Source organism: Pyricularia pennisetigena, chromosome 2 (assembly GCF_004337985.1).
Source record: "Pyricularia pennisetigena strain Br36 chromosome 2, whole genome shotgun sequence".
NCBI lineage: Eukaryota > Fungi > Ascomycota > Sordariomycetes > Magnaporthales > Pyriculariaceae > Pyricularia > Pyricularia pennisetigena.
The window spans coordinates 7,475,415-7,488,179 of NC_043741.1; the positions used below are offsets into that span (position 1 = coordinate 7,475,415).

Here is a 12,765-nt window from a genome sequence, read left to right on the forward strand (position 1 = left end):
TGCTAATATGAAATGCACCAAAAAAATTATTCGCAATCATATAAATGGAAACGTATGATAAATGTGTTTTGATCAGGTTGCTAATTATATGTTAAATTAGGTGCCGCCCCCTCCCGCCTCTATCCTACTTATGGTGCATGTATGAAAAAATGTATTGAAAGGATCTCGGCCAGTCACAAGTATACCACTGCCCGTTATAAGGGGTGCATGGTGTACTGCAACAGTTTTTTTTACACCCATGCTGCAATGGCCGCCAAAAAATAAGTAACATTACGGCCAGAGAAAACAACACGGAAAATGTTAGTTTGGGGTAGTCTCAGTGTCTCAGCCTAGACCCCTGCGGGGACCGAGCGCTCCATGTACCTTTCAGCCACGAATTGAGCCACGTTCGACGTTACTCAATTGTGGATGCTCTGGGCTTCAGGGATGTGCACTGAGACTAAGGAACAGCATTTTAATTAATAATCTTAATTTGTTTCGGTTTTACCGCAAAATGACTGAGATATTAAATGAATTCTTTATTTCGTTGTTCTATCCATGATGGGCCAAAGCTGACCACTTCAGGGCCCTGACCATTTCAGGTGCGCCAAGTCTAGTCTAGAGATCTGGGAGCGATGTGGAGAAAAAGGCGGCAGACTGGAATACCCTCAGCGGCGATGATGGCCGTCCTTCCCCAGGTTTCTCAAACGTTGAAGCCAGCGATAGACCACCACCAAGAGGGTTGCGGCCTCGCTCTGGTGGGCTTTGTCGGGCGAGCCCAGTCAGGCAATTGGTGGCTTCAGATGAAACGAAATGAAACCATGATGGAAGTAGTGATATCAATAATGCTGTGATTTTAGGTTCGTTCAGACTCTGGCACGTGGTAGGGTGGCAAACGCAGACTTTGAGAAAGGTGTCGACGTATTTCAGCACCAATATCATCATCTCAAGTGGTCATGACGAACTCCGGCGCTTTAGATGGAGACAGCCAGAAGCGCAACTCTTTGCAAATTTCCATGCTATCCTACCTGTGTGCGGCTCAAACCAACAAAGTGAGTGACCTTGGCCGCCACACTGACTGATGAAGATCGTCGGCTTACCAACGGCAGCTACCAAGACTGTGCGGCATTGAAACCTCAACCGTGGCACTTACTCCTTGTGGCTAAATTCTTTTCCAACCAAATGCACCATTAAAAGGACGAGAATAGACACGATAGCACTGTAACATGCCAATCCCGCCGACTCTGTTGCACCTATTGACTTTCCAGTGTGCTAATAACCTCACACAACGTCGGGTGCGACATGATTGTTTGTTTCTTTTTTTAGTCTTTTGCTTGGTTTGCTATTATATTTCATTGCATATTATTTTTTTCTACCTCTGCTCCTTGAGCACAATCTCCCTTTGTTGTGGTGGTCAGAGGCTAGAGCATGTCATGGCCTTGTGGCAGTCTACGTCATTCTCGAATGCCATCTCATTACCGCCTGCCCTTGACGTATATGCTCAAAATTACGAAATCGCCAGCACTCGGCTAGCCGAGACGGCCGGGGCTTGTCCAACAAAGGCGGGTATGATGATATCTCTGTGGAATGGATTTCCAGATCGCCGACTCCCGTTGGGCTGCATCTAAACCACTTCGCCTAATTTCTCTGCCAGCTTGGCTGTTGACTGTTTCACAGATAATCTTTATTCCCGAGGCCAGTGTTGCCGGAGAACGGCTGCTCGGCATGTCCTCGGCTGGGTTCGTCTTTGTGCTACCATGTATAGAAGTGATAAGAGTGGCATTTTTTCTGCTACTCAAACTCTTGGATCGCTGGAGACGGAACACGAGTGGCCAAACAAAAAGGCAACGAATATATAAAATATAGAATCCTATCCGTCGTCGTCATGAAGCATTTCATTAGTCTCTACACCGCTTTTATCATTCTTGCACCGTCGCACAACCATGCCTGCGCGCTTGCAACCAGCAGAGCCCTCTCGTAGGTCACAACTCCCGCGACAAAGCCTCTAGCCGGCAGCAAAAAAAAAAAAAAAAATAAAAATAAAAAAACAAAAGCATGGCTCCCAAACTGTAACTAACGCTAGATACTTTGGCAGCACCCTCCCAGATCTACCAACGGTCGACACCGTATGGGACGTAGAAATCCGGCCCGGCAACAAGCTAGCACTTGCCGGTACGGCTCAACAAGTCGTTGCCAAGGCCCGCGAGCTCAACCCGGACTACCAGATGAACAAAATTCCCAGACTCCCAGCACGGCCGCACGTTGGCAGCGAGGGCAGCAGCAGCAACAAGACCCAGCTGTCAAAACGCGACTACACCCTCTGCGGCGGGGACCCGGCGCTGCAGCACCGCACCTGGGAGAACATCCAGTACCTCCTGGGCCTTGGCCAGACCCTGCGGATCGAGTCGCACACTTGCGGCCGGTTGGCCTGCCAGTACAACAGCGGGATCGAGTGGTGCAACTATGTCAGTTTTCTTTTTTTTTCTTTTTCCTTTCTTCTCCTCCTCCCCCTTACGGTATTCACGTGGCCTATTTCAAGTCTTGGAATGTCTGCCGTCCTGCCACTGACTTCAGGATCCTGAACCCCTGGAAAAAAAAAAAAAAACAGGCACTCGAGGCTAGAGAGCACACGACGGACTGGATCGCGCATGCTGCCGATGTGGTATTTACAGATTGTCTTGATGTGCCTCATGGCGGCGAGTTTGTGTCGGGCAGACGTGTGCATGATGATCTGGTCGTGGTAGTCGTCCGGGATGGCTTTGATTGTTGAGGCCGTTGCGGCAATGACGCGGCTATTCAGATCCTTGTCATGCTGTGGGATTTTAAACTGCTTGTTTGTGCTTTAGCAGACGCCCCATCACCCGTATTCGAACGGCTTAATGGCATCTTCTTCCAACACCTGTCCGCGGTCCGGCGTGTTCGGTTCGAAGCACACGTAATGGGACCAATGGGAACGAGACGTCATGGCTGCGATGAACAACTCTTCCCCTTTGAGTCTTGTAACATGGCAGCTGGACGGGATCGGTCGGCCCATGTTCGTTTGGTGGCTTGGCTGGACAATGTCAAGACGCGATATAGTGTACCAGAAGCATGTTTGGTCGCGAATGAACCAATTCAATTTTGCCTGTTGACAATCCGGTGATAACAATCATTCAGCCATGCTTACTACTGCAGTTGCGTGCTCTTAAACCTGGCGGCAGTTTTATATCACATATGATTGTTCAAATTGCCGCTTTTGGTACTATAGCATGACGATGCTGGGCAAGCATGAAGAAAACTAAGGACGAACCTCTGGACAAGGGAGACCAATAAGCACCATGCAGATCATGTACGTCCTACATGACCTTCGTACACGCGCCACTACCCAGTACAGTTCATCAGCGCCACTAACCAATAGAAACCACCAAATAGAGCAGGGGGTATTTTGAAAAAGCATTTCTGAATAAACCTCCGTTAGTTAGTAGCCAGACTGTCCTTGCGCGTCTTGTCTCATCCACACATCCGACGCGCCTCGACCACTTCCCAACAAACCATCCACCCAGCTTCAAGGTATATCGAATGTTCGCACGCGGAATTTCTTTTCTTCGTTTCGTCTGTCGAATGCGTGCAGGTGCATCGCGCCACATATATCGTAGCTCAGCCTTGTGCCCGTCACCCACAGCGCCGGGTTCAACACCCATGGTTTGTGCGAGTCGCGCTGCATCCGGTCAGGCAATTTCGTCGTCAAACAAACATGCCCCAGTACCGCCCAGCATATTCCCAAAAGAAGGGTTCAAGATCCTCGATCCGTCGAGGCCGATTGAAGAGGAGAGCCTTCCCTTCTACCGCCCTGAATTGTTCTATCCTGTCCACCTGGGCGAGGTTTTCAAGGATCGCTACCAACTGGTCGCGAAGCTGGGGTATGGCGCCTCGTCTACGGTGTGGCTCGGCCACGATCTCATGTGCGGCCCCTTTTGTGATCTTCTTCGTCCGCAGTTCCTCACTGACGTGCAGAATTCATCAGCGAACGGCGCTACGTCGCACTCAAGATCTTCGTCAACAGCATCCCTCGCAACCCAGAGCTGGAGGTTTTGCAGCATCTCAAAGGCGTCCGGTCCGAGCATAACGGACGTGAATTCATGCGGCTGCTGGAAACATCCTTCCAGTTGGAGTTTTCTGGGAAAACGCACGACGTCTTCGTCCTTCGGCCTCTGGGCCTCAGCGTCCAAGCGCTACAGGAGTATCAGCCGGATCGTGTGTATGACGAGGAAATCGCTAGCTCTACTGCGCAAAGTGCCTTGATCGCTCTTAATTTCCTGCATGAGGAGGCAAGGGTGATTCATGCTGGTGAGTGCAGAACTGCAGATCCGATCTATAGGCTTTTTGGCAGTCCAGATACTAGTCTAAACCAAAACCCACCGAGCAACCAAGATGTTCATTCCGGAAATCTACTGCTCGGAATATCCGACGAATCATGTCTGGCCGAGTACGAACACAGTGAGCTGGCAAAACCTACGCCACGAAAGATTCTCGCGGATCGTGTTATTCACGTTTCCCGTATCTCCTTCAATGTTGGCCAAGTTCCGCATCTTTGTGACTTTGGCCATTCTCGCATCTGCACCAATGGGAACTTACAGCAAGGGCGTGCGATGCCGGTCCAATACCGGACGCCGGAGATGTTGTTGGATATGCCTTGGGGTTATTCGGTCGATCTGTGGGCACTTGCGCTAACGGTATGCCATTGTTAACATTTTTTTTTTCTTGTTTTGTGTTTGCTCAACTAATCCCAGCCTTCAGATATGGGATCTGCTAGAGCCTGAACCACTATTTAAAGTATACGAGCCTACGGACAGTGCCCTTAACGAGGCGTTCCATCTCGCCCACATGGTGGCACTAATGGGCCCGCCGCCTTTGGAATTTTTGAAAAGGAGTGCCACCTCGACAAGGTATTGGGACGAAGACGGAAAATGGAAAGAAGCCGTCCCGATCCCGCCGCCGACAAGCCTCGAGTCCCGCTTTACGCGTTTCGGCGGGCAGCGCAAAGCGCTGTTCCTCGACTTTATTCGGGCCTTGCTCAGGTGGGATCCGCAGCGGCGATCTTCGAGCGGAGAAGCTTACATGCATCCGTGGCTGGCTCGAGTTCGGGGGGACGATGATGATTTGTCGGCTTGATGGGAAGCAGCAGCGAGATAGACGGAGACGGAAAGTAGGCGCCCAGCAATTCTCTCCAACATGACTTTATTTTAGAGGGGAAAAAAAAAAGTCCAAGGAACTTGCTGCCGTGCCCGCCGGCTTCAGCGACCCCTCCGAATCGGGTATAGCTCCAATACTGCCGCGCCACTTTGAGGGCTCGAGTTTAAATAGACGACTTTTGTCCCCAAGCGTCCCGTCATGTACCTGTCCTTGTAGCATTTAGAGTCTGCCGCTGCGTTTACGGCAGCTTCCGCTTGTAGTGTTTGCCGTGATTTGACTGTCTACCGTCACGAGCGGTTTCTCTCTGGTATGCAGGCCCCGTTGCTCCGGTGCAGGGAAAGTCCTTTTTTCTTATATTTTGCCCCTTTCCATCGTACGGCTCTCCGCAGCCCGGCAGATCCCTTCAGCTGTTTGATTGGTAAGTTTCCCTGTTTGTTGTTTTGCGCGTCTGTCCCTTGACCATTGTGGCGTGTTTGCGCTGCACTTCCATGACAGACGTTTGCAACAGAAAAGATCCGGACGAACGAGTGTGAAAAGTCTTTTGAAAACAGGCTCCATATCTCTGCTTCTTTTGTAGCTGATGGCTAATCTATATCAATACACGCACGCCTGCACCCAAGCCAGATCCCCATTTATTGCGGCAGGCACTGCTTTCCGTAAAAGTCTCCCGAGATGGACGCCGAGCAGAAGTTGTATGTGTTGGAGGCCTGGTCGAAAGCGTAGTTGATGATGAATTTGTCTCCAACCTGTTGCTGTAGCCGGGGAATCAAAAACACATCAGTAAAAAAAAAACCAACTACATCCCGAATCGTAGGTTTTTCTTTTGTTTACGGAGGCGCAAACAGACAAAGACTTACAGAGTACATGGGAACGTCGAGGGTCTTGCATCTGCCGTAGCTGAGGTTGGAAGCCTTGTCTTGCTTGACGCTGCCCTTGGGTCCGACGATGGCGCTTTGAACCTCGGCATTGGTGGCGCTGTTTCCACCCTGGCACACTATGCCGCCGGCGCCGAAGCCGGAAAAGGTCTGCGCCGAGGCGGCGGCGGCAAGGCAGAGGACAATGACGTTGTAGGCGAGCATGTTGTGAGTTGGTTTTTGGTTAACGAATGAAACGAAGGACGATGAGTTGCCTTGGTGTGCTTTGAAATGAACGAATGGACTTGGAGATGCGTGGGTTGAGGGTGATGCAATAAGGGTCTGGGGGAAAAGGCGTTCGTAACGGGAAGCTTTATAGATTGCCAATGGCAAAGACAAAGCCTTTTTTTTTTTCTTTTCGATGCGTCCCCCGACGGACCCCTTTACTTGCGTGTTCTCTCAGGGGGCAGTGTATACTGCCAAGCCTGCATTGTGGTGCGGCACACCTTGTGAACCTACACAGTAGAATATTGGGTCTCTCCATTGAGCAGTCTCGGAGGGAAAAGGGGTGGGAAAGTGGGGTCTGCTACGACAAATTCTGGGAGCGAGCTTTCGGGTCTTGAACCGGAAATTAATTGATAGACTTTTAACCTTGCCGTTCATCTCCAGGAACGGAGCCTACCACAGAAATGCCCCTGCCGTCAGATAAAAATAGACGCCGAAACATCAGTCCATGTAGAGAGAGGAAACACAAAGGCAGGCAGTCAATTTTCCTTAGTGCGCAAACTCCCTCGGCCTAAGTGCGATGGCTACGTCTCCCTGGGAATCGTACCCAATCCCGAACAGAAATATAAACTTTGGCCCAAGCATTGCCACAATGCCCGCACCCGGACAGGAACGGCAGCCCGCGCGCTGATCCCCGGATCACGAATCACCCATATGGGGAAACAAATCCGGGTCCCAGATCCATGCCATTCAGAATCCGCGCCACCACACGGGCGTTGTGTATGTAAGGCAAGGCTTTGAGCCACTGGGTAATACGATCTGGGTGGTAATTAGAGGTTGGGCCATTCTTTGGATATCCAATCACCAATACGAATAGCCCCACAAGTTCATGGCATGACACGAACAGCAACACGACTGCGCAGTGGGCTGCTGGAAGGGCGTGCATATACTGTGGAATAGGGGATAATAAAGCAGACATCTCATGATTGAGGGCTTTGCTTTGTGGAGAAATGGCTGCCTAACCTGTTTTTTTTTTTTCTAATTTGTTACCTGTTGAAAATTAAGAGCAAAACTCATTTTAGGGGTATTATAAATGAAAAATGCCAAATGGGAATAAGAATACGGAAGCTCCTCTGCTTCTCTCCATACTAGAATGTGAGCTGAGGACTCGAAGAGTGTATGAGATTTTGTTTTTGTTAAATCTTCTGTACCAGCAAAAGGATTACCAGGCTCAAGGCCGGTGTCTAGAAGGACAAATGCACAAAAACTGCAATTTGTAGCGCAATTGTCGTGCCCAGTCTTGCGTACTTGTCACCCAAAGACATGGCAATGGCAGCTTTTTATTGCGAAAGATGTGGTAAACTCGATCTCTGATACTTGTTTTTAAAGTTATCAAACCAGGCTCTGTTTTTATCAGGTACGCATGAATCTCACGGATAAACATGTTGGGAACCAGCGATTACCTCCCCGACCGGACCAGAGTTTGTAAAATGGCTGGTAATTGAGTTTGTATTTGAGATGGTTTTGCCCCCCAGCTAGAGTAGGATGGTTCCCAGCTATATTAACCATATTTTTATACTCGGGGTACTCTATTGCAAAAGCAATAGCTCATCAAGTTATCATTAATTCGAGCCGCCAACGCCACCCAAACGTAACAACGCAAAAAGGCAGTATTTTTGTGAGACGAAAGCAGCGGCGCAGCGCGTGATATCATATGCTCAATGGCGGCCACATCGCTCTTCATAGTACCACCGTTACACTTACCGTCGCCCATGAGGCCGCTTCTTGGCTTTGGCGCCCGTCACATGTGCTTGAAGAGCGATCTTTGTTCTTTTTGCAGCGCAGCACTCAAGACGACATCTCGACCCCGTGTTGGATCAACTTCTAGTCGAGTATGCAGTCAGTAAACAAACAAGCTTCATCGACTAGTCAGGAAACTCGGCCGTCAAGCGCCAGACCAGCGCAATATCACTTCCGTATTAACGTCGAACACATTCCCGGCGTACCACTCAATCCCTCCATGTTCCCCTAGGGGGTTGCAAAAAATCAGAAAGGGATGTCGAGCCAGGCGAGATCAGACGCTTCGAGCACTTCTGGGGAGTCACACATCTAATAAGACTCATCCGGCTGCACGAGCTCCGTCAAGTCCATCAAAGCTGGCTTTGTTACTTAAAACTCCCAAAGAATCGTTTAAACTGGTTTTGATAAATCAAAGAATTATCAGTGTAGCCTAACAGAATACGGTCGCGAATGGCAATGTTCTTCCAGATAAAACACCGGTTTAATGAAAACTTATGTCCTTTTCCAAAGGACATACTGTTTCTCTTGTGTCTCGAATATACCACCGCAAAGACTGTCAAGATTAAGCAATGCAACTGCAATGAGGAGCTCGTTTGAACTACGTTCGACACAAACAACTTGTGACGCTGCACATATGAGATATCAAACACTAAATCTATTGAGAAAAAAAGAAATATATGTTCAGAATATAGACTAACCGTCAAGTAACAGTCGTGTTCCAGCAAATTACAAAAGAAAAGTCGGTTATATATGACTTGGTATATCCGAAGAAAGAAAAGCCTCCCCCCCTCCATTCATCATATTAAAAAGAAAGCTTGCGTCCCCGACGTTCAAGCCACGCAACCCCATCCTCCGTACAACCCGTTCGCCCGTTTTCGTCTCATTTTTTTTTTACAAGAACAAGGCAGCCACCAGGGCAGCGACGACACCCTTGGCGACGACGGACGAGGCACCGGCGGTGACGATGGGGGCCTTGGCGGCGCCCTCGGTGCCGTTGCGGGCACCGCCCGAGACGCGCGGGGGCGGGACGACGCCGGTGGCGGTGGCCGGAGCCTGGTAGGTGGCGGACGGGGCCGGGGCGGCATCATAGTCCCCGCCGTACTTGCCGGCGCCGGCGTTGTTGACGTCGGCGCAGGCCTTGAGCTTGGCAATGGCCGAGGCGAAAGAGTCGGTGAAGTGCTGGATGGTGTTGGCGTTGTTCTGGCGGCCCTCCTGCGGGAACTTGTCCGAGACGTCGTTCATGAGCTTCACCACGCCGGCGCCTGTTTTGGGTGGGGGACTTTGTTAGCCTTGCTTTGTTTTCTTGTTTTGTGTGGGGTGGGGGGGAGTCATATTCTTCAGCAGAGCTAGCAAAAAGAAAAGCTAAAAGAAAATCGTACCAATGGTGGACACGGCAGTGTGCAGGGTCGGGCAGACGTTGGCCCTGCCGAACAGCGGCACCTTGGCCTCGACACTAGCGAGCAGCTTGTCGCCCTGGGCGTTGAGCTTGTCGCTCAGGGGCTGGAAGGAGATGGCGTCCTGGAGCGGGACCGAGGTCATGGTGAGGATCTCGTCGTCCGAGGCCCTGATGATGGCGATCATCTTGGTGCCGACCTCCATGACGGCGGGCAGGTCAGTGGTGTCCTTGAAGGCCGAGATGGTGTTGTCGACAATGACCATCTGGTCGAGGACGTTGTTCATGACGCGCAGCGTCGTGTCCAGGTCCCGGGCCTGGTGGCGGTCGGTGTTGACGGCACCGACGAGGGCGGCCAGACCCACGGTAGCGGCAGCAGCAGTGATCTTCATGTTGGGCGATGTTGAGGAGAGAATTATATTCAAGAGCGAGTGTAGGCGGTTGGGAAACGAGTGACTGTACGAAAGAAGGTTTGCTACTGCTTTTGCCGTGAGATGGAGACTGAAGAAACACAAGGGTACGGAGATTTGATTTCGATGCAATCTCGAACCGGGAGACTTATATGTTTTTTTTTTTTTTTTTTTTCTTACCCGTACCCATTTCATGATCTCGTTTTCCCTTTTGGTTTCTTTTGCTCCGGTCCCTCACGACGCCATGTCTATTTCCATCACATTGCCCTGTCCGCCAAAAAAAAGCGCCGTTTAATTTCGGGATGCGCCTGAGACAGTTGGGGGACTTTGGCTTAGCTCGGACGCCACCGAGAAAACCCCTTCTCTGCCAAGGTAGGCTGTCCAGCTTGTTTGTGTGTCTTGTCGCCCCAAGGGAAGAGGATCGACGTAGCGCCATAATCAGGTACGCATGAAACAGGCTAGCTTCTTAGCCCGAAAAAGAAAGAAGAAAAGAAAAATGTTGATCTTGCACAGACGCTAGCTGACCCTTCTCTCGAGACACCAAAATGATCAGCTTTGTCTTGGACTCTTGGCCGTTATCACAAAATGGCGCCGCGATATTAGGCCGAGTCGAGCGCGCCCCGCACGTGGTTCTTTTTTGCTGCTGTTGTTATTGTTCATAATTCAAATACATCTCAAAAGCACGAGGTAGGCTGTTGCCAAAGGCTCATTTTGAGAAAAGAAAAAAAAAAAAAAAAAAAAAAAAAAAAAAAATCTAAATGAACAAAGTCAAGAGGCTGTTCCACTTCAACAGACACCGTTGTGACGATTGAGACGGTTCAGGATCTTCCTACCAAATTTCCCGCCCTCTCGAGACAACAGTCCAAACCAAAATCATTGTCTTCCAAAACTCCGTCTAGAACCCCTCCAAATCCTGTCAGAAGCACGTGCATTTAACGGATTAGTCGCAATCCTTCCAGATTCAAGCTTGTCTTTGCTGCATTGTTCTCGCACCTAGCCCGATCTTCCTGATCCGCTGCCTCAAGTGACTTGCGCTCGTCCCATAGGTTAAATGATGATTTTTGCGGGATATCCTGGGGCAAACCTAACCTGGGCAGTGGCCGGTTCTGCCATCAACTTTTTTTTTTTCCCCCCTTGTCGGAAGTGGTTCTGAACGCCCGACCGACACCTCCGGGACCTCTGCGGGTATTGCCCACCGAAACAACGGCTCGTCTTGGCCAGCGCTCGAATTCTTGGGGCCATGCAACTAGAATGAAGAGCAGAAGCTGGATTGCGCTGCGTTGTTCCAAACGGGTATTTGGATTTGGATCCTCAGATTCGAATCGATGTAGAACATTTCCATGACGAACGTCCGAGAGGATTTCGCTCCTTGCCACAGACTCACAGCCACGACAGTCATGCTGCTCTTGCAAGAAGCATCGGATAATCTCTCTGCTTACTCAGTCGATACCCAGCCATCGCACCAACGCCAACCCTCCTGTCGAGCCCAGTGGGCAGACGAGCAGCTCTCCATCTCCGATAGCCCAACCCTCCCAGACCACCACCGAGCCCTCACATCCGCCGCACCATGACCAGATGCTAGCGCCGCCAAGCAAAGCACCCACCACCCATCGGCCCTACGCAGCTGTTCCTAGACTGCCACGGCATCCTTGCGGCTGACTGCTCGCCCGACCTGCCCTGGGATTTTGGCCGCATCCGGTCCGACGACATCCGCGTCCGGGCCGAGAAGGTAATGTTCTGTACCGTGCAGTTGGACTTGCCGGCTTGTACGTCGTCGGATCCGCGCGTCGCGGTCATGTGTTCCGACCACGGGGGACCAAGCGCTTGGGCCCTGACCGGGATACGATCCGGTAGCGACCTGTTACGGGTTTGATGGCCCCCCGGCCCCCGGGAATTGCAGTTTGGGGAAGTGCAGGGTGGTGGTTGAGCTCGAAGATGCGCCGGTCGGTGGTTTTTAGATGGTGAGTTTGACGGTGGTCTGGGGTTGCCGTGGTGAAATCAGAGTAAATAACTTTGTTGTTAACTCTGAGGAATAACTTGTTTTTGGGACGAACTGCATTTTTTATTGGATGCTCCTGTTGTGAGATGCGACGATTTCTAGATTCCATTGAAACAGGATATCTTGGCACGTAAAAACCTGAGACTTGTGCGCACAGAGTATGCTGTCCTGGATTGTCACGCGTATATTGCTTTCTCCGGACCAGGCCCGTCCTGGTAAACCTTTTTGAGACTGCGAATCGTCGGTGAAGAAGGCGAGAAAAGAAAACACATGCCAAAAGAACGAAAGCCGTGTCATGTTTGTTGACTTGTCTAGATTAGCAGTGCAGAAGCTGTGACGGTCTTTTGTTCGGATTTTCCCAAGCAACCCTGGATTTCTGCACGCAAACTGCCTATTCGAGCAGCGGGCGCGGCGCATTGAGTTTGCGGAGCAGGCTGGTGCTAAACGCTACCTGTCATGGATATCCCTGGACCCGCTTCTTTGCAAACCTGGCTCGGGTGTGATTCCACAGTATGAAGGGAAAATTCAGCGTGCTGTATGCCCTCAAGTTGACAAATACCAGGGTTTTTGCTTGATTCCATCATGGTGGCGAACGAGAAGCCTATTTCGCAGCCCGGCTGGCCCTACATAAGATGGCCAAGCGGTAGGCCACTGACTTTCTTTCCCGTCGCCATTTGCATACCTGCCTAACAAGCCGACAAAACAATAAAAAGAAATCCATTGAAAGTTGAACATAGAATCTAGAATAATGGCCTCCCCCAAGGTAGTCGTCATTGGCGCCACCGGTGCTCACGGCCAGGAAATCATCAAGGGCCTTTTGGAATCCCCGACAAAATTTGTAAGTCGCTTTTTCCCAGACGCAACAAAACCTCAAAACATTATTGTCCAGTTCACCATCTAACGCAGAATGAACACAAAAAAAAAAAAAAAAAA

The 12,765-nt window shown here is 50.5% G+C and overlaps 5 protein-coding genes across 5 annotated transcripts in view; 3 read left to right on the top strand and 2 right to left on the bottom strand.

The window, feature by feature from the left end:
• Nucleotides 1-1,864: 1,864 nt before the first annotated feature.
• PpBr36_02057 (uncharacterized protein) lies at nt 1,865-2,749 on the top strand (the record flags this gene model as incomplete). The annotated part of the gene is made up of 3 exons (XM_029889240.1): nt 1,865-1,956; nt 2,075-2,444; nt 2,588-2,749. 3 exons carry the CDS (start codon nt 1,865-1,867, stop codon nt 2,747-2,749), a joined length of 624 nt encoding a protein of 207 aa, XP_029751778.1.
• Nucleotides 2,750-3,518: 769 nt separating this feature from the next.
• PpBr36_02058 (uncharacterized protein) lies at nt 3,519-5,130 on the top strand (the record flags this gene model as incomplete). Its single annotated transcript, XM_029889241.1, has 3 exons — nt 3,519-3,920; nt 3,983-4,691; nt 4,756-5,130. The coding sequence occupies exons 1-3, from the start codon at nt 3,538-3,540 to the stop codon at nt 5,128-5,130; spliced, it is 1,467 nt and encodes a 488-aa protein (XP_029751787.1). The 5' UTR covers nt 3,519-3,537.
• Nucleotides 5,131-5,783: 653 nt separating this feature from the next.
• PpBr36_02059 (uncharacterized protein) lies at nt 5,784-6,230 on the bottom strand (the record flags this gene model as incomplete). Its single annotated transcript, XM_029889242.1, has 2 exons — nt 5,784-5,903; nt 6,009-6,230. The coding sequence occupies 2 exons, from the start codon at nt 6,228-6,230 to the stop codon at nt 5,784-5,786; spliced, it is 342 nt and encodes a 113-aa protein (XP_029751786.1).
• Nucleotides 6,231-8,921: 2,691 nt separating this feature from the next.
• On the bottom strand, nt 8,922-9,815 carry PpBr36_02060 (uncharacterized protein; the record flags this gene model as incomplete). Its single annotated transcript, XM_029889243.1, has 2 exons — nt 8,922-9,292; nt 9,410-9,815. The coding sequence occupies 2 exons, from the start codon at nt 9,813-9,815 to the stop codon at nt 8,922-8,924; spliced, it is 777 nt and encodes a 258-aa protein (XP_029750742.1).
• Nucleotides 9,816-12,580: 2,765 nt separating this feature from the next.
• The window catches only part of PpBr36_02061 (uncharacterized protein), a gene marked incomplete at both ends in the record, with an annotated part of 1,252 nt that continues 1,067 nt past the window's right edge, over nt 12,581-12,765 (top strand). The window contains one exon of the mRNA XM_029889244.1: nt 12,581-12,670. Coding sequence (XP_029750743.1) covers nt 12,581-12,670 — 90 coding nt within the window. The remainder of the gene's footprint in view (nt 12,671-12,765) is intronic.